The 20,502-nt window shown below is 33.9% G+C and overlaps 1 protein-coding gene and 1 long non-coding RNA gene across 3 annotated transcripts; one reads left to right on the forward strand and one right to left on the reverse strand.

Annotated features, from left to right (window-relative positions):
- Window positions 1-4,290: 4,290 nt before the first annotated feature.
- On the reverse strand, window positions 4,291-17,437 carry LOC108998201 (LEAF RUST 10 DISEASE-RESISTANCE LOCUS RECEPTOR-LIKE PROTEIN KINASE-like 2.2). 2 transcript variants are annotated; one of them, XM_018974697.2, is made up of 6 exons: window positions 16,470-17,437; window positions 16,069-16,119; window positions 10,274-10,303; window positions 6,006-6,053; window positions 5,813-5,845; window positions 4,291-5,591 (listed from the first exon to the last, which is right to left on the reverse strand). In XM_018974697.2, the coding sequence occupies exons 1-6, from the start codon at window positions 17,380-17,382 to the stop codon at window positions 4,498-4,500; spliced, it is 2,169 nt and encodes a 722-aa protein (XP_018830242.1). In that variant the 5' UTR covers window positions 17,383-17,437; the 3' UTR covers window positions 4,291-4,497. The 2 variants fall into 2 exon arrangements, with proteins under 2 accessions (XP_018830242.1, XP_035549277.1); XM_035693384.1 differs by lacking the exon at window positions 10,274-10,303.
- LOC108998202 lies at window positions 7,474-14,295 on the forward strand. The gene is made up of 4 exons (XR_001997286.1): window positions 7,474-8,361; window positions 9,693-9,747; window positions 10,213-10,331; window positions 14,024-14,295. It is a non-coding gene; the product is annotated as an uncharacterized LOC108998202 (long non-coding RNA).
- Window positions 17,438-20,502: the final 3,065 nt, after the last annotated feature.

Consider the following 20,502-nt stretch of genomic DNA (forward strand, 5'->3'; position numbering starts at 1 on the left):
GAGATTTGTGTTCGGGATTTTAGTGTTAGGTCCACTTCGTCTCACTTGGTTGTGCTAGGAACATAGTCTAGGAGTCGTGGGGGTGGGTAGCTGTAGAGAGCCTCGAATGGGGTCGTCCGAGTAGAGGCGTGATGCGTGGTATCATACCACCATTCTGCTAAAGCCACCCACTTTGACCAGTCAGTAGGACGTTCACTGGAAAAACATCTCAAATAGCCTTCTAGGGTTTTATTGACCACCTCTATTTGGCCATCAGATTGGGGGTGGTAGGCTGAGCTTGTAGCCAGTTGCACCCCTTGTAAGGAAAATAGTTTCTGCCAAAAATGGCTAGTGAAGATGCTATCTCGGTCAGAGACAACAGATTGGGGAAGACCATGGAGTTTGAGGATTTTTTTTAGGAAGAGCTCAGCAACAGTTTTGGCTGTGTATGGGTGTTTCTGAGGGGTGAAATGGCTGTATTTGGTGTATTTGTCGACCACCACCCATAAGCAGTTGAAACTCTTAGAGGGTGGAAGGCCATCGATGAAGTCCATAGAAATATGGAACTAGGGTTTGCTGGGTATAGGTAAGGGTTGGAGAAGGCCACTGGGGTAAGAATTCTCCACTTTCACCCGCTGGCATATCTCACATTCTTTGATTATTTTCTTAACATCCTTCTTGAGTCCCTTCCAGTAGAAGTCTCTTCTTGTCCTCTGGACTGTTTTATCATATCCTGAGTGTCCTCCCCAAGGGCTACTGTGGGTCAGTTCCAATAACTTTTGCTTGAATTCCTCACTATAAGGAATGTACAACCTGTGTTTGTATAAAGGAGCCCATCATTCATAGTATAGGTTTGCCCCAGTTTTTGATCTTGAAACTGTTCCAACAATTCTTGCATGGTAGCATCCTGAGTATAGAGAGCTCGTAGTTCTTCCACCCACCCTATAGAGGGGAAAGTCAGTAGCATCAGGGAGACCTCCATTTCTATTTCTTTTTTGGATAGGGCATCAACAACCTTATTTTCACACCCCTTTTTGTACTCAACCAAAAAATCATAACCTAGTAGTTTAGTGATCCATCTTTGCTGCATGGGATTTCCTATTTTCTGATCCAACATATATTTGAGACTCTGTTGGTTAGTCTTGACCACAAAGGCTCTACCCAACAAGTAGGGCTTCCATTTTTGCACTTCTGAGACCAGTGCAAACAGCTCATTTTCATAAGTCGAAAGTCCTAAGGCTCTACCCTTCAGACCTTGACTATGAAAAGCAATTAGTCTTCCCATATGCATTACGACAACACCAATAGTAGTGCCAGAAGCGTCACACTCTATAGTGAATGATTGAGTGAAGTCTGGGAGGGCTAATACAGGGGGCTGGGTAGCAACCTCCTTAAATTTGTTGAAAGCTATCTTGGCTTCTTCAGTCCATTGGAACTGTTCCTTCTTTAACATTCGAGTTAGTGGTCCTGCAATTCCCCCATAGCCTTTGATAAATCTATGGTAGTACCCCATTAAACCAAGGAACCCCTGCAATGTTTTGATAGTTTTAGGTAAGTGCAAGCCTTCCATTGCCCTCAACTTCTGAGGATCTGCCCTGACACCTTTTCCTGAGATTAAATGGCCTAAGTAAGAGATCGCTATACATCCAAAGTGGCATTTGGACTGTTTAGCATATAGCTGGTTCTTCCTTAGGATCTCCAAGGTCACTTGTAAATGTTGCACATGCTCACCCTTTGTTTTGCTGGACACCAAAATGTCGTCAAAGAATACTAGGATAAATTTGCGCAAATATAAATGGAATATCTCATTCATTAGGCTTTGGAATGTAGAGGGTGCGTTAGTCAAGCCAAAGGGCATTACAAGAAAGTTGTAATGTTCTTCATGTGTCCTAAGGGCTTAATCCTGATCTGGAGGTATCCAGATCGAAGATCCAGCTTGGAAAAAATTTTTGCACCATGCAATTCATCCATAAGCTCCTCCACTACATATATAGGGAATTTGTCCTTGACTGTAACCCCATTTAAGCCCCTGCAGTCCACATGTAGAACCATCATGTAGAATTAGAGACAAACTTGTGTGGAAGGTCCTATAGAAACTGAGGATTGCTCTTGCTGCCAAGATGTTCATCTGGAGAGCCTGAGGCTCTCCCCACCTTAGCTAATTTCAAAAGGAAGAAAATAGTGCAAGAAAACTTATGCTCCATCTGTAAGTAGGTTCCTGAGACCTTGGGTCATGCTCTATAGGGTTGTGGTGCTGCTTGGGCTGTGTGGAACCAAAGCTGCAAAAAAGTGCAAAAGATGACATTTCACATTGAGATGTTCTTTGATATCTGGTCAGTACTAGTGGAACTTCTCGATACTGCAGAGCTTGAGGAGGTTGTTGCTACACTAAGGGGGATTTGGACAGGGAGAAATAAGCCTCTACATGGCAAAGGCTTCATGCACCCTACAGTGTTATCTCAACATGCCAAAGCAGAATTGGTCTCCTACAAAGAGGCATTCAAAGCTTCTCAGGTAGTCCAAGTGCAAACTAATTCTATGGTGCATAAGTGGTCAAAGCCACCATAGGAATACCTTAAAATTAAATGGGATGCTGCTGTCAAGGCTAGGGAAGGTAGGATTGGTGTGGGAGTGCTAATCAGAGATCATCAAGGCCAAGTCATTGGTGCCCTTCGTGGACCTAGGTCCCTTAGAGGAAGTCCTTTTGATGCTGAAGCTTATGGTTTATTAGTAGCAGTTTCTTTTTGCAAGGAGCTAGGCTTGGAGCAGGTTTGTTTAGAAGGTGATTCAAAACAAGTGGTGGACCTATTGCAGAGCCACAACTCAAATCGGAGCTTGGGAAGTTTCCTAATTGGGGATACTTAGCAAGTGCTGGATTCTTGTGCCAGATGGACAATATCTCATGCTTATTGAGGGGCCAACATGGCTGGTCACCATCTTGCAAAATCCGCCCTTGACTGCTATGAGGATCTTTATGACGTTGAAGTATTTCCTTCATTTATCATGACTATTGTGTCTAAAGAAATGTTGTTAGCTCTTTATATTCAGTCGGTTGTGACTAAAGAGTTGATGTAAGCTCTTATTATTAATGTGATCAGTCTCTTTAAAAAAAAAAAAACTTTCAAACAACTAAAGAAATGTTGTTATGTTTGTTTGGAAACAAATTAGAAATATATTTTTTGAAGTAAAAATGATGATTATTTGAATTTACAAAGATTATAACCATATCTTTGAAAGTATGAAAGTTGCAATTATCTTAAAGTAGTATGGGTATTTTCGTCTATTGACAGTATTTTTAAAATTAAAATTACGTTCCACATTATTCGGAAATGTACGTTTGAGATTAAATGTACTTTTTAACTTATTTGTGATTAAAAGTTATTTAATATGTAACACCCAAAAACTTAATTTTTCCATTATAGAACTAATTTTAAGGTTATTTAAATACATTCTAAGTACCTCAATTAAAATCAAGAAATTTCCGAATTTCATAATCCATCAAATAAAATATTTAGACCCATAGCCTAGCTATTCATGAAAAATCCAATAAATCTCAATTGGACTTTTCTCAATTTTAGCCTATTAATAAGATCTAAAATCATCAACTAAATTTTAATGGGCCAGAAATTAAAATTCTTGGCCTATGGACCTAACTAAAATTCCAAACCAATCTCAATAAATATTAAATGATCATTGGCTCACCCAACATTGCTTATCAAACATAATTTTAGGCCCAATTAAATTACCCTCAATAATCCCTTAGTAATTTCACATCGGGGTGTTATATGAACAGCCACATGAGCTAGTAAGCATATAAAAATAATAAAATAGACGTTAATTTAGAACTTGAGGCACTAATTTAGGGACACTTTTCTATGGACCGTTACAATTTGAGGCACTAAAGTTTACTAATAGCATTAATTGTAAAAGCTCATGTATTATCTAATGCATGCTATGGTTATTGATTACTACCAATTATTAATATGATCACTTCTTAATAAAATAATACTGATGCTATTACATATTGTAAGAGCACTTCCAATGGTTAATCTATTTATATTTTTTATCTGAAAAACTTATTACATCCCACTTTTCCTATTTTAACTAACTACTTTTTAAGAGTACCATTCATGATTAAACAACTAATCTAATTTTTTTATATATTTAATTTAAAAATTAAATAAATGAAAAAAAGTAGAGAGAAAATAATAAAAATAGATAGATGAAAGAAGTGAGAAAAAGAAATAATAGAGAGAGAGAGAGAGAGAGAGAGAGAGAGAGAGAGAGAGAGATGTGTAAACAATTTATACATGGATGAGTAGCATCAAACTATATTTAGATTGATACTTATTTTTAGGGCACTGCAAAGTATATATACTACGACTAGCGTAGAAAGATTATGACCTCATATTGTCGATCTTCCCTTTTATCATGGGCTTGAAGCAAACTTCTCTTAAAAAAGGATAGAAAGAGATAGTTTAATTTTAGAAAGATAAACAATAAAAATTAAATAAGACTTTATTCATGAAATGACGATGAAGCTTGATTTGAATTATCTCTATCACCCTTTATCTCTCTCTGTGATGGTTGGAGAGGCTTGAGAGGAACTTGTAAGCACTCAACATCTCCTTCAAGCATTTTGACGACTTTATTCATTGATGGACGATCGCTAGGCTTCAATTGTATGCACCATAATGCGACTATCATCATCTTCTTACATATTTTCCTTTCATCTTCAGTAGCATCTTGTATTTCTATATTCTTTCCATCATGGAATTGATCATATATCCAAGTGGGGAAGTAAATTTGGCTTAAATGTTCTGCAAATGCATTCAAGTTCTTTCTTCTGCTCACCATTTCCATCAACAGCATTCCAAAGCTATAAACATCAGCTTTGTATGAAATGCCTCCAATATTTTTGTAATGCATTTCAGGAGCCATGTATCCAAGCGTTCCTCTTGCACGAGTCAAATGAACAATACTATCTTCCACAGGGTACAACTTCGCTAAGCCAAAATCTGAAACTTTGGGTTTGAAATTCTCGTCAAGAAGAATGTTGTGAGGCTTAATGTCGAAATGTAAAATTTGCATGTCACATCCTTGATGTAAATACTCAATCCCGCAAGCCACTCCTAAAGCAATATCATATGTTTTCTCGTAGTTGAGGATATTTGCCTCTGATGAAAAAATGTGTTTGTTTAGAGATCCGTTGGGCATGAACTCATATATAAGGGCACGCTTTGAACCTTGAACACAAAAACCAATGAGTTGCACTATATTCACATGATGGATCCTTCCAATGGTTGCTACTTCATTGATAAAATCTTGCCCATTTGCTTTGGATTGGCTTAACATCTTTACTGCTGCAAGACGTCCACTTCGAAGTGTTCCTTTAAATATTGTGCCAAACCCTCCTTCACCTAATCTTTCCCTAAAACCTTTAGTCATTTTCTTAATTTCTGAGAAAGAGTACCTTATTGGCATGAGGTTATTTTGGCCTTGCAGAAATTCTTCAACATCGTCATACATGGATAAGTGCCTCCTTCGCCATTTATATATCAAAAATGCAATCACAAATGGAGCGCCTAATACACTGATAGGCAAACGCCATTCTGAAAAGGAAATCGCAAAAGTAATTATACGAAAGCGATCGATCATGTTGTTGCACAACCAATTACTCCCTTTCAAAATTCTTGTGATTTGGCACAGTGTTTATTTTTAATGTTAATTTAATAATGATTTCAAACTATTTCTTTTTTCGTAGTTTAAAGAATGATTAATTTACTAAAACAATTAAAAAAGATAAAAAGAGAGAGAGCGTATAGATTCTTACCAAGCAGTAATCCAATTAATAAAGCTGCCAAAGCTGTTAATGATAAAAAAAAAAATTAATATCCATTAAAAGTAAGCCAAGAATTGAAGTAAAATAATTAATGTGCAAAGATGATGCATAGAATGGATTCATCGTTAGTGAGATCTAAAAAAGGTATAATAATATTACGCAAGTGCTGGGATAGAAAACTCACAAGAACCTGGATAATCATCTTGTCTGAATTGTAGTTTGGTTAATCGGTCTGCATGGATAATTAAAAAGAAAGAAGTTTCATGTCAGTATCTGAATTCAATAATTAAAAATCAGGCCATTAAGCTAAACAATCAGGTCGTATTGATTAAATGGATAAATTTAAGACTCATGTAGAGTACTCTCGAGTCATTCTTTGACTTTCTGGCTTGGAGAAGCATCTGGGAAATATTTGCTCACTGATCATGATCATGTCGAATTAGGTCCAACCGGACATCAATAAATTTATTAAAATATTTTGATTTAACATGAATACGGCCATTAATACTTACCTCTATTATATTGGTTTATAGCATCAAGAGTTGTGTCTTTTAATTGGCCATATAAATGAACAACCTAAGTGTTAGTTGTTAATGTCAAATCACCACTTGCCTAAAAGTTTAAGTTGATAAGAAGATTTAATTTAATCATTTGTATTTATCTTAACACTCCTTAGCCATCATGTGAGGCCAGACTCTCTTAATAAGTGAGCCTAACAAGTGAAATATTTAATTTATTTGGTGAAATATAGAGTAAAGGGCAAGTTTGGGGTATGGGATGAGACATAAAATTCTCATTTAATCTCATTTTATTTATTTAATTTGCACTTTTGATACTACTTATATGTTTATTGAACAAATTATAATGTATTTTTTAAGATGTTATGTATTTGTATTTGGTTTCTTATTATTGGATAAAATCAAATTTCAACTATTTGAACGACCAACAGTTGTTCGAACGTATAGTCTAACCATTTAAATAGTTACACAAAACATTCAAACATAATTCGTAATCGGCATTCGAACAACAATTGGACATAATGAACTCTTGGTTTGAACGTAATAAGCATTCAAATGCATTATGATGATATTGAACATGAAATCTACCGTCGAAGAGTATATTTCATGTTTAAATGTCTTCTGCTAGTAATATGTTTGAAAGTATAATAATTCGATCAAACGTAATGCGTTTGAACATAGTTATATGGTCGACCATAAAAGTTAATGTTTGACTATATGTTCACAATCGAACGTAATGATTTCATCGTTCGACTGTATATCTGGGATGAAATTTAATCATCCAAAAAATAACTTTCCGTTCGAATGCTATCGAACAATTTCACCCAATTTTGTCCCAAAAGACTTTTTGGGACAGTGATATTGGAATAAGTTTTTTTCCTCCCAAAAAGTGTTTTGGGACGAAAATTTCTATTCGAAATTGCAGTTTTTTAAGATGGAAATTTTCGTCCCAAAAACTATCTTTTGTTATAGTGTATATATATGGACGGTTGCATTTTGAGGCACTAGTTAATTAATTCTTAATTGGATATGTGCATGAGTTACATTTTAGAGTCTGACTTATTAGAATATTGCTATATTTATGATAGAATATATTCATAATATTTTAGTATATGCATGGTAATATGCCTTATTTATACCATATTTAGCTTATTGTAATTAATCTATATCAAATAGTATATCTGACTTATTTTGTATTTATTGTATTTCCATTATTCTTCTAGCCTTACTCACCTATATATAGGGTATTCTATATATTGTACATTTAGATATAGAGAAATACAACTTGTTCTCTCTCTTAATTCCTTTTTAAGCAGTTATTTATCATGGTACAAAGTTATTGATTTCCTAGTGTCTCTAGCAGCGTTTCTCCCCATCTGTAATAAGTCTCATACTCAACGTATTATTTGATATTCATTTTTGCTCACCATACATTTATTAGAGACTTTCTAAGCACTTAACAGATTGCTGCCCTCTTTCCCATCATCAATCACATGCATCGGTTTGCTCTCATGTACTGTATGACTTGTATACTCGTCATATTTGCACAAATCGCCACCACAGATTGATCCTTGAACTATGGTCAATTTTTTATGCAAAAGTACTCTGTTATGGTCAAACATGCGCCCCCACACGCTGCCACAAGTTCCAATGCCCGCTTCGAAAGCCTCTCCTCTTTCCAACCCTGACAGCTCTCTCTCTCATTTTGGTTCCCTCTCAGTCTCTCTTCTCTCTCTCTCTTCTCCTCATTGTGTTGCATCCCTTCGTGCCCTGTAGCGGCGAAGGCCTTGTCTCTTCTCTCTCTCCATCTACGGCTCTCACTCGCACTCTAACCGTCTCCCATCATGCTCTTTCCTACGCCAGAACATTGCAGCGGTCTCCCCCACCACACACAACTACTGTCAAGCCTCTCATGCCTCTCATGCCTCAAACACCATTCTCTACCTCATGCCTTAGCCCCATGTCTCGTTTGCTATCCTTGTCTCCACCCTGCTCCTGGTCTCGGTCACGAGCACGTTGCTGGTAAGCCCCTCAACCCCTTCTCATCTCTCTCTCCGTCTACTTCACTCTCCCTATCTCGGTTTCGCCTCTGTTACACTGCTAGATGATTAATGGTTTGGCTGTTCTAATGTTTCAATGAGGCTGGATGGGATCTAGTTGTTGACTTGTTAATGGAAGTAAGTGGGTCGGGATGAAGTATTAATAAAATCAAATGGAGTACTAGTGAGTCCATTGGTATAAAAATGAAATTTGGCTGGTTGGGTGTTTTACTGCCAAATTGTGAAAAAAAGGTTTTCTATAGGGAGCTTTGACCTGTTATGACACGGGTGTGGAAGTTGGGTCATTAGATCATGGGATTGAAAGTTCGGATTTTGGAATTAGCACGTTATGTCTTATTGTAGAGGTGCTAGTTAAATTCTATTAACTTATAGATTTTAGTATTTTTTTTTTTTTTTAGATATCGATTGGTTTAGGCTCTATTATATTGGGAGGCAAATCAGTTGTGCTAAAAAGTCCTAATAAGCGGTGCTCCTATCCTAGATGTTTCCTAAAACTAATTAAGTTTGGTTTTGTGAAAAACTTGCATATTTTGTCTGAAAACAACATTGGTTATTATCTGCACTAGTCTCTGTATATGAAAATTTAAACGTGACATTTTATCATGATTGACGTTGATATGAGCAGTTTTTATACTCTGTTTCTATTCTGCATAAAATATGACTATGAAATCTGAAACTTTGATCCGATTATATGATACTATCTTATCCGTATAAGTTTTTTGCTATTATGTTGTATCTAAAGACCCTGAGGCATGAGATTTTGTTCTGCTCTGATTTCTAGCTTCGTCAAAGTTTAAAATAGTGGCATCTATTTTGAGTACAATCACTTTGGCGACAAACTGATTTATGTTCTGCTTGGCTATCCACATAACGTACAACCCTAACACAGGGGTAAACATGGCCTCTATTTTGAGTGCACTCACTTGGTAAAAAAACAGTGATTTATGGTTTGCTTGGCTAACAACAGATATGCACAACTCTACCATGGGGGTAAAGATGGCCTTTGGTTCTATTTCAGATGTTATTTGAGTAGCTAGGCTTGTTCCTAAGGTCTTTTGTATATATTATTATTGTAATGAAATGCTTTTAAAAGTACAATTGTCATACTTTTAGAATTGTTTGTTTATACATCCTTTAACTGACTCATGTTTACATACTAGTTTAGATTTGCTGCTTACTGAGTTGGAGGACTCACCCCTTTAGGTCCATCATTTTTTTCATATGACTTAGAATTTTGAGACAATTGATTTTAGAAGACCTTTTGTATTCAAGTTCTTATTATGCGGGTTTCAGGTTAAAGGGTTCACCATTGAGTACGGAGCATGACAATCGGCCTTTCAAAGCTTTTGTTAGTATTTATTTATTTTTTAGCAATTCTACTTCTCGTATTGTATTTTATTATCGTCAATCACAGTATCTGTTGTGACTTATTTTAAGTGACTTCATAGAATTTCATCAAAGTGAAAAGACACTTAAAATGTGATATGTTAGCTAGATTGGAAATATATAACACCTCAACCCTTATATACATAAATAGTAAATGTGAATATAATATTTATTTATATATAAGTAATGCTAGACACAAGTTTAGGAAGTACAAGTCCCAATCTATTTAAAAAAAACCTGGGCATGCCATGAGAAAGTCACTTTTTAATGGTAGAGCCAACTATTTTTCTAAAAATATTGCTTGGAATTGCACATCTTATGTCGTACAAATAAGTTTTTGTATATTATATGTATATATATGTGTATGTAATTAATATATCTGATCTTATCTCCAAGTTTAAACTATTTTCATGTTTCATTGCTTAAGGAATGAATGGTTTAAAGATGAAAGAAGACAAATAGATCATCAGACAAATACAAATTCTTACCGTTGAGCCATAACAATCCAGTATAATAAGCTGCGGCACATGGAGAGAAGAAATAAAGGTAAGTGATCAGTTAATTTATATAGAAAATGATATAAATAATTTGAATATATATAACTCACATTATTTTTAGTATTTTTCTCCTCATAAAAACATTCTATTTCAAATATTAACTCTAAAATATCTCTATTAATCTACAATTTAATATTAATGCTCCTTTCCAAACATGTATGTGATTTCTAAGAGAAAATCATAGTTCTACACACTCTTGTTAATTTTCTAAACATCAAGAGCTGTTGACATGATTATTCGCACGTGCATTACAAAACATAATAGAAGTACTGGATCATGTTGAACAAACTGAAATTTATTTTTGAGAAGAAATACAGGAAAAATTACATTTTCAAACCATCAAAGTATCATTTTTTTTAGTTCGCAGCATAAACTATTGGTTTATGTTATTAATTTATTTAAATTTATTTCATACCCAAGTCTTACTAGAAAAAATTTATCAAATTATTTTATCTTGTACCTTAAATTATCAAATTATGTCATATCCAAGTCCTACTAGGAAAACTTTATGTCATTAATTTATTTAAATTAATTTCTTTTCTATATATTGTAATATATATGTGGTTTTAACGTGTAAAGTTTTTATGTTTAAATGAGATTTAGAAAAGGAAGGGGAAGGGTATACTTATTTTTTGGTATTATTGATCTATCCTTTAGTATTTACATTTTGTATTAGTAAGTTAATCTCTTTTAGTCCTATCCATTGGTTTGGTAGGTTGGGAAAATATCTTCTCTTTTGTAATCCTAGTTGTCCGTCCCTATTGAACTAAGCCCCATTGTGTAAGAGTCGGGTGAAAACCGATCCTTTCGGCGTGGTTTTGAAAGGGTCGGTTTTTGGACAAAATTGATATTGACCGATGCTTCATTTATGGGGAAGAAAACCAGCCGATGGGGTGGAGAAACACCGGCGGTCTTGACACCGACGGTTCTCTGGCAGTTCACGGTCGTTTCATCGACGAGCTTCATCTGAGAGAGTAGAGAGAGTGTTGCAAAGGAGAGAGAGAGGATGAGAACTGAGATTGGGGAAGAAGATGTAAGGAAGAAGACGACCTTATTTCGAAATGACGCCGTTCGGTTTAAACCAAATGGCGTCGTTCTACTTAAATCCTTTTAATACATTATGAATAAAACGACGCCGTTTTGTTTAATACCAAATGGCGTCGTTTTGAGTATAGAATATATAAAAAATATATATATATATTTTTTAATTGACCGGTTTAGCTGTTCGAACTGATCGATATCAGTTTTTTCTATTTGATGCCGCACGCCGACCGGTTCTCCACCATTTCGGCCGGTTCTGAGCTTCGACGGCCGGTCTGAGTCGATCTAGGTCGGTTTGTCGGTTTCTTGTACAGCCCTAAATGTAAGACTTCACTTCATACGAAAAGCCCTTTTTCATTCGGTCTTCATCTCCGTGCGCCTCTTCCTTCCATTTTCTCATCAATTTCTTCACTTCCAACGAGTAATCCAGCTGAGAATCTCTTCGAGAAGGATGATTATGCAGGTAAACTCCTTGATTTCGGTTTTTGATTGGGGGATTTCGGCTTTATAGGTTGTAACCTTGGGTTTCTAAGAAAATTTCTCTGCTTGTTTTCCAGCCGAAAACCTTTGAAATTCCTCTTCCATTCCCTTGTTTGATGCTTAGTTTTGCATCTTGAAAGGAAAGCTAAGCCAGGTAACACTCTTATCCTCAAAATTTCGTGTGGGTTGAAATCGTACTAAGCAAACCCGTGCCATGTATTTGGAATTTTTAAATTTTTGTGCTGGCCGATTGTTGTGTGGTAGTTTCTAGACTGATTTCTCAATTTTTTCCTCTCATGATTGTTCTAGTTGGTGGTAACTGAATAGAGGAAGGATAATATTTTTATGTTGTGCTCTGTTTTGCTCCCAGCCGTGTGGTTTGTAAGGCATTTTTTATGTATCCCTTCCTTGTGTTTTCTTGAGTTTAAATTATGTTCTTCGTTATGTTTAAGCCTTTGTTTTATGTGTTAAATTAGTAGAGATGAGAATATGTATTTTTAATATTTTTCCTAAGTTAATAGTCTTCTAAGCAACCAAGGATTTTATTAAAACTAGTGAGTTTTATGTTGTAATTTTCTAGTTTATAAGGGATTCACCCTCGTTGTTTTGTGCTATGTTCAAACAAAAAAAAAAATGATGTTTCTTGCAAGTTTTCTTCAATACTAGTGTCCTTAATCTATGTAGTTGGGATTGTGATTGAATGGAGGGATGTTTAAAGGCATGAATGCACTAAAGCTACTAGCTGTCTATGGAGTGCAGAAAATTCTGCTATGCACTCTGTTTTGAGGCTTAAAACAGTTCACTTCTTTCCCATTATTCCCTTGCATCCTTTCCTCAACCAAAGTTAATTGTTTGTATGAAACACCATTGCAAACAAGTGACAAAAACCAACCATCTTGTGAGCTTTAGCCCTTTGTTTGAATTGACTTCCCCCATGATTTTGAAAGCTATCAAAATGCCCTTTTAATGAAAATTCCAGATTTGTGATGTTCCCTTGTTCTCTTTCATTCCTAAATAATTCCTACCATTTGTACATTCTTAACTTATCGTTTCCATCTTTCTTTCATGTAGATAACCCAATGGCCTTCAATGGACAGCAAGCATGCTATTAGTCACTTTCATGAGTTTCTTTAAAATGCTTGAAATGAGGGTTTTAATGTTTTGGCTTAGCGCCATGTATGGTGGGTAATTGAATGGGTTAAGGTTGTGCTTTGTGGATAATGTTCATTAAGTGGAGGAGTTAAGGAAATCACTTTAATTTCTTCTTGGAATTAAAGTGAGCCTCTAGTTAAGGGTTTTGGTTGGTGAAGCTTAGAGTGAAATGGATATTGATGTACTCATTTCATTGAATAAGAATTTTTTCAATTAGTTCAAAGGGAACCAAAGTGTAAAGTTTGGAGGTAAGTAGTTATGACCATGCATCTTACTCAATATTTTCTTCTATGAAATGCTTTCTTTATTCAAGTGCTCCTTTGTGACGAAAGTACGTATATAATGTATAAGCCTTCTTGGTAGCCCATGTTAAGCATCCTATGAATTATGAATGTATGTATACGTATCAAAAAAAATGTATATGTATGATGTAAAGCATGCACGTTCAAGGTTTAGATCATGAGATTTATCATGCACATGTTTTCGTGAATGCTAATGATTTTCCTTACTATAAAGTATGACATGAAATGCATATTTATGAAAGAAAATACATGTGCATTGGACTAAGAAAGATGATGAAATGCTATGAACGGAAAGAAATGAAAGAAAGAGGAATGCAAGTTTTAGGTGTGAAAATACTTAATAGCCAATGACTGAATGATTATGGTACTAAAGGAAAGGGGCAGATTGCAATAGCGGATGGGTCCCATTGGTAGCGCACCCAATGGTGCCATCCTGATTGAGGGATTTCCTAACCCGTGGCCACGGGCGGAGATTAGGTCAAAAAGACCACTATCCCTAACACACAGGGCTCAATATTGTGTACCGGCCAAAGGAAAGTGAAACTGATTTCGAATGCTTATATAAACGTTTTATGTTTAAGTAAATGTTTTAAGCTTGTGTGATCTTTCAAAAGAAAAGAATAGTCGAGGTATGCTATTTTAACTGCTTGGTGTACTACTTACTGAGCATTAGACTCACCTTTGTTTTAATGTATTAAACGTTCAGGAAATGTTGAAGAAGAAACTATGGAGCAAGACATCGTTAGGAAGGGGGAGCTGGATGCCTAGCCTACACCTAGCCAGTGTTGGGTGTGTATATGATGTTGGGAATTTTATTTTGGTTGGTTGTAGTGTGAGACATGTATTTTAAGATAAAATATTTTGTGAACCAGGTAGATGTGTCTACCCAGAAGATGACTGTAGTTTTAACTTGTAATTAAGGGGACTGTCCTATGTTTTGATAAATAGGTTATTTTGGGACTTTGAAATATGATAGAAATGGAGGTCTTTTTTCCAAATTTTTAGTTCGTGATATAGGTCTCTTTTTATAAACTGTTCTTTATATATAAAAAAAATAACCAAAAACAGGATGAAAAGTAGCAAATTGTCCCACTCTAGAGAGGGTTGTTATAAATTATAACCTCAATAAAATTAGAGTACCGTTTTCTTTCTTTAGAGAAAGAGAATTTTCTATCCATTTTTGTTAGCAATAAATATAAACAACTAGTTGTATAGTCGCATCAATATTTCATAAGTCTGGGCTCTAGCTAGTCCGTAGGGGCGCTTGGAAAGAACAAATTTTAGAGATTTCTACGTCTGTATTAATTTTTTATAAAAGATCAGTTACATATTGACTTGGCAAATTCATGAGTTAGAAAGAAGTCAACTCATAAATAACCAAACTGACACATCATGGTATAAAATCACTTTTGTAAAATAAACTGACGCGGGTAATGATGGGTAATTAACTATCCTTAATCACTTTTAAGTATTTTTTAACATTCTTAATTATTAAGAAAAAGTTAAAACAATATATAATTTTATTAATACTCACTTCCTTAATCATTAAGTAAAATAAAAAATTAAAAAAAATCAAATACAAAAAGAGTTGTAAATGAATAGTAGTAGGATAATAACCCTATCATTATTCAAACTGAAACACAAGCTAGTTATACATACCTTGTGTTACCCTCCCCACCCCCCAAAAAAAAAAAAAAACAATGTCTAATATTCATTTAACATCTTAAGGAGATATTATTGAATGAAGAAGAATCAGTGGCTGCTATTATTGATTCAAATACTAAACACTGGAATGTGGATTTAATTGAAGAAATATTTTCATATAATGAAGCTGCTATTATGAAGGAATGCCTATCTATTAGTCTTTCAAATTGTCTATAAAAGATGATAAGATAATATGGAGGTGTTCATCAACAAGTGGTAATTCTACTATTTATGAAAAGAGATATTGGATCGAGATAAAAGCCAATCTTCAAATTCAAATTGCAAGGAAGCTGTTTGGAACAGAATCTAGAAATTAACAATTCCAAATGCTGCAGAAGATTTCCTATGGAGAGCTTGCTTAGAGGCCTTACCCACTAATTTAAATCTCTTAAAAGGAAAATAATAGAGTCACCAAACTGTCCACTGTGCTTAGAAGAAGAAGAAAGTACAATACATGTTCTAATTGAGTTTTGCTACACAACTTCCACCACACTCCACACTCTACATTTTTAAATTTTTTTTTGAGTTTATTCTTTTTAAATTATTTCAAATTTTCTATTCATTATTCATATAATAAATATTTGATAAAATAATAAAATAATAAAAATTAAAAAAAAAATGTGAAGTGTGGAGTGTGAGGAGGTTGTGAAAATTTATTTGTTCTAATTTGGGAGTGTATAGCAACAAAGGATGTGTGGTGTCGTCGTTCAAAGAAAATTCAAGAAAGTTCTTTGACAGCAGCTTGTTTTAAGGATTTATTAGTTGCTATGTATAGTATTGCTGATGAAGAACAGAGGGAAGAAATAGTTGACTGGAAGTAGGCTAGTCTGGCATGGAAGTAGACTAGTATTGCTTTTACAATTTGATCAATGTTGTGGCTCATTGTTTAGCCAAGAACTCTTTAGAGTAATTAGAGGATGGTTCTATTGAGATGGAGGATTGTCCATCTTGTGTTCTTTCCCTCCTTCGATGGAGTTTTATTAATAAATATAATATTAATGTTCATTCTCAAAAAAAAAAAACATATTATGGAGATAGAAAACTCACCTGCAGTTTTGACCTGTTTTAGTAAGAAAATAGCCCAAGTATTTATATTTCCTGCATGTTTCAACAACAAAAAAAAAAAAAAAAAAAGGAGGAAAAATGGGATAGCATTAGCGTCTGGAATCTTCAATTAAAAATTAGGTCATTATAATGCTGCAAAAATAGCTCCTATTCACGCACTAAGAAGTTTCATCTTAAATTACGTTCAATAATTGTCTAAGATCACAACAATGGTACTACTGCTAATTAGAATAGGAAACTACAATATATGTATGATCAGTTGGAGTGGGAAATCCAAGAATTCAGTCAAGTTGGAACAACAACATAATGACAGATATATCGATCAGCATATATATAATAAATATCTCTTTAGACTTCTTATCTCAAATTTATTAATTACTCACTCCATCGGTAGCAACGAACTTGATTATTGTACTCATGGTTGATGTAGCAATCATCGTATATGCTGCAGCTTCCACAATAAATCTGGTACCATGAAAGCTCAAAACCACATGAGAATACATTACGGATGTCTGTACAGGAAATATTAGGATCAGCAGAAATTTGTCCTGGCCACGATGTCAGAGAGATTTGCTCTATCGTGCATGACTCCTCCACATCCATCACATACGCTCCATAGCCAACAATAAGATATAAGTACCGTTTGGAATATTGAGAAAAAGAGGAGTTGGAAGAAGACCCATATCCCTTATTGATATAAGAACAATTCGTAGAAGTCGTGTCCCAATGGATCAAAGAGGAAGCCCAAGTCACTGGCTTTTCACAGTTCACAATAGCCACAACTTCTGAGAGTGTTAGCGTTGTTAAATTGTCACTACTACTCCCATATGTTGGATATGAATCCCAGTCCGGCAGTGCCAAAGTATCAAGGTTTAGAAAATAACGAGGGATGAAAGAGTAATTATCCTCTTGAATACCTGAGTCTACAATTCGGATTGTGTAGTTGTTGTAATTGATTTGGCTTACGTAGTATTTACTACCATCATGTAAAGATAACAACGTGTGATTGTTGTCATCACATGAGAGCTCATACCTTTGGTCTCCACAGTTTGGTGGATCGCCTTTTAGTCGAAACGGATAGCTGATGTTGGGGATATTGCCACAGGAAGAAGGAGGACAGTAGTGATGACTATTCTTATGACTAGAAGCTGGAGGAACAAGGATTAAGGCCAGAACAGTACTTATAAGGACCTTGAGTTCAACAGGGAAAGCCATTCCTCTTCGACCCAACAACAGAGAGAGCCAGAGATCAGAGAAAGATAGAGCTAGGATAAGGAGAGAGGGCGTGGTTTCCATAGCTTTGTTGGCCAACTTATTTGCTAAGAAATTATATAGAGTGCGACTACTCGTGATATTGCAGCCACTTACATTTAGAAGATAAAGGTCCAATGAAGTTATTCCTTCAGAAGATATTTTAAAATGGGGACGAAAAAAATGATTTTAGGGATCAGTTGAAATATAATTTATTGGATTGGAAAATCCCATCCTGAAAGGTAATTTTGTTGGAATGGCTCTCTGTCCAAACATTTTGATGGAATGACTCTGAAATTTCTAATTACAATTAAAATTATCTCTTCGCGTAGGGAGATCGATGACATATATAAGTGAGAAAACTATTCTCTTTGAATAAAATAATTTCAAACTCAAACACAGCTTTGGAGTCGCCTAATTATATCTTTACAGCAACAATTAAACACAATCAATCTTGCTCGTTTGCTTTGAAGCCCAATTTTCATAGTTTGGTTGGTAGAAAATGATCTTTTGAAAAAAATAACGGAATAGATTATATGTTCATACTACGCTTTCTTCTAGGTTATCTCAAAGTTATTATTCTACGTGTATTTAATTGCACACATATTTAAGATTGAAAATAATTAATATGCTTTGCAAGATTGAAAATTCACTACACTTTTAATCATCTCTTGTGCCATAGTATTTAATTTTTAATTTTTAACTTAATTTTGGCACAAACTTATGTTTTATGGGAGATTAATTCCAAATCAATGTTAACCATATTCTTATTAGGATAGAAGTAGTCTATTGAGCTAGTAACATGCAAGAACAATTCCTTCCTAGATTGAAGAAAACTATTTGGGCCAATCAAACGCATGGACAGTACATGCTTAAGCTACTTGATACTCTATTTTATCAAATCTTAAAAACAAAATTGAAGACATTCCTGAAATTATCCTAGTTATAAAATCATTGCATTGGTCTCTATGGTCTAGGATTTAAATCAGGATGCAGCCTTTTCTTGAAAAAAAAAAAAAAACTGTTAAAGGCTTGGAAAAATTCTTACATCATATGAAAAATAAATTCACATTCTATAAAAAAATAAATTCCATAGCTTTGTTGGCCAAGTTGTCTGCTAAGAAATTATATAGATTGCGACTACTCGTGATATTGCAGCCACTTGCATTTACTATTTAGAAGACAAACGTCCAATCAAGTTATTCCTTTAGAAGATAAAAGTCCAACTTGGAATTTAAAGATCAAACTATTATCCTACGCGCACATGTTTAAGAAATTTGTCACGCCGATCTAAGTTAGAATAAAAATAATTAATATGCTTCGCAAGATCGAAAAGTTATTATACTTCTTAATTATCTTTTGTACCACAATGTTTAATTTTTAATTTTTAACTTAATTTTTACACAAGTTTATATTTTTTAAGAGATTAATTCCAAATCATCAATCTCAATAATATTTCCATTAAGATAAAAGTAATCTATTGGGCTAGTCACAAGCAAGAATTATTCCTTTCTAGATTGAAGGAATCCATTTGGGCCAATTAAACGCATGGACAGTACATGTTAAGCAACTTGAAACTCTTTTTATCAAGGACGTTGCTACGTCCACAGAAAATTTTTACTGAAATTTTCTACCGAACAGTTAGAATTCCTTTTTTTTTTATTTTTTTAACTTTTTCTTTCACCATTTTTTTAAAGTATTTAGATATTTTTTAAAAATAAAAAAAAATCACATATTCATTTAAAATCATTTACTTAATTATTAAGTAAAAAAAATTAAAAAAAAATTTGGTAGAAGATTTTGGTAGAAATCTTTTGTGAAAATAGCGTTTTCCTTTTATCAATTCCTAAAAGAATAATGCTAGAGTCCCCACTGGGGCTCCGTTGGGGGCTCTTGTATTTTTTTATATGTTTTTATATTTTATTTTTTGTTTTATATAGTTTTTTAATAATTTTAAATATTTTTTTAAAAAAATTATTAAATTATTGAAGAATATTTTCTTAATCACGAAGTAAAATATTAAAATATTTTTTATTTTACTTCCTGATTAAGGAAGTATTTTTAAATATATTTTTTTTTTTACTTTCTGGTTAAGAAATTATTTTTTAATGATGTTTTGAATTTATTTTATTTTTTAAAAATATTTAAAAGTATTAAAAAGATCTATATAAAAAATAACTTAAAAAAACACATGAAAAAACATTATGTTAGAGCCAGTAGGAGCTCTAGTGGTGGCTCTAGCATAATCCTTTATAAAAAAAAATTCATAATATTAATAAATAATACTTTTTTAGTCATGAAGTAAAATAAAAAATATTTTTTTATAATTTTTTATTTTACTTCGTGATTAAGGAAGTATTTTTTAATAATTTTTTTTTTACTTTTTAATTAAGAAAATATTTTTAATGATGTTTTAAATTTATTTTATATTTTAAAAATATTAAAAAATATTAAAAAGTCTATATACAAAACAACTTGAAGAAAAAATACATGTAAATAGTAAATACATGCTGCAGCCCCAACGGGAGCTGTAGCACTACCCTTCCTAAAAACAATTTGAAGACTAATTCCTAAAATTAGCTTAGTGATAAAATGAGCTCATACATGTATTACACGTAATCACAATACACCTACAAAAATATCATATTTCATCCAAATATTTGTTATATATTCATGAAAAAGTAATAATCTAGATAATTATAACATAAAATAAAATGCCTAAAAAATATGTAAAAATGACCTCCTAATATTATTGGTGGTGCTTTGTCGGCACCTTGCTTTCTACGATGTGGAGGAAATTGTGAAAACCAGATTACACGCCATGCATCGTATGGATTAAACGATTGTGGAGGACTACTTTTTAGTCTTTCTTTTGACTTTTTGGCATGGTGAAGCATCCAAGAAAATGTTAGAGATGATGTACGTCGATTAGACCCACTTCGCACTGTATAATTCAGTGTAAAATTCAAAACCTAGCAGAGTAAAGGGATGAAACCCTAGGCAGAGAGAAGTAGTCGAAGGGTCTTGAACCTTTTGGAATAAAGATTCAGTTTATTGAAGGATCAATTCCGTTTATGTGTTATAAAAAAAATGAAGTGAAGTACAGTATTTATAATATGTACAAATAAACTAATTATATAGACATGTGACAAGCACGTGAACCAT

This window comes from Juglans regia, chromosome 8, assembly GCF_001411555.2.
Source record: "Juglans regia cultivar Chandler chromosome 8, Walnut 2.0, whole genome shotgun sequence".
Lineage (NCBI taxonomy): Eukaryota > Viridiplantae > Streptophyta > Magnoliopsida > Fagales > Juglandaceae > Juglans > Juglans regia.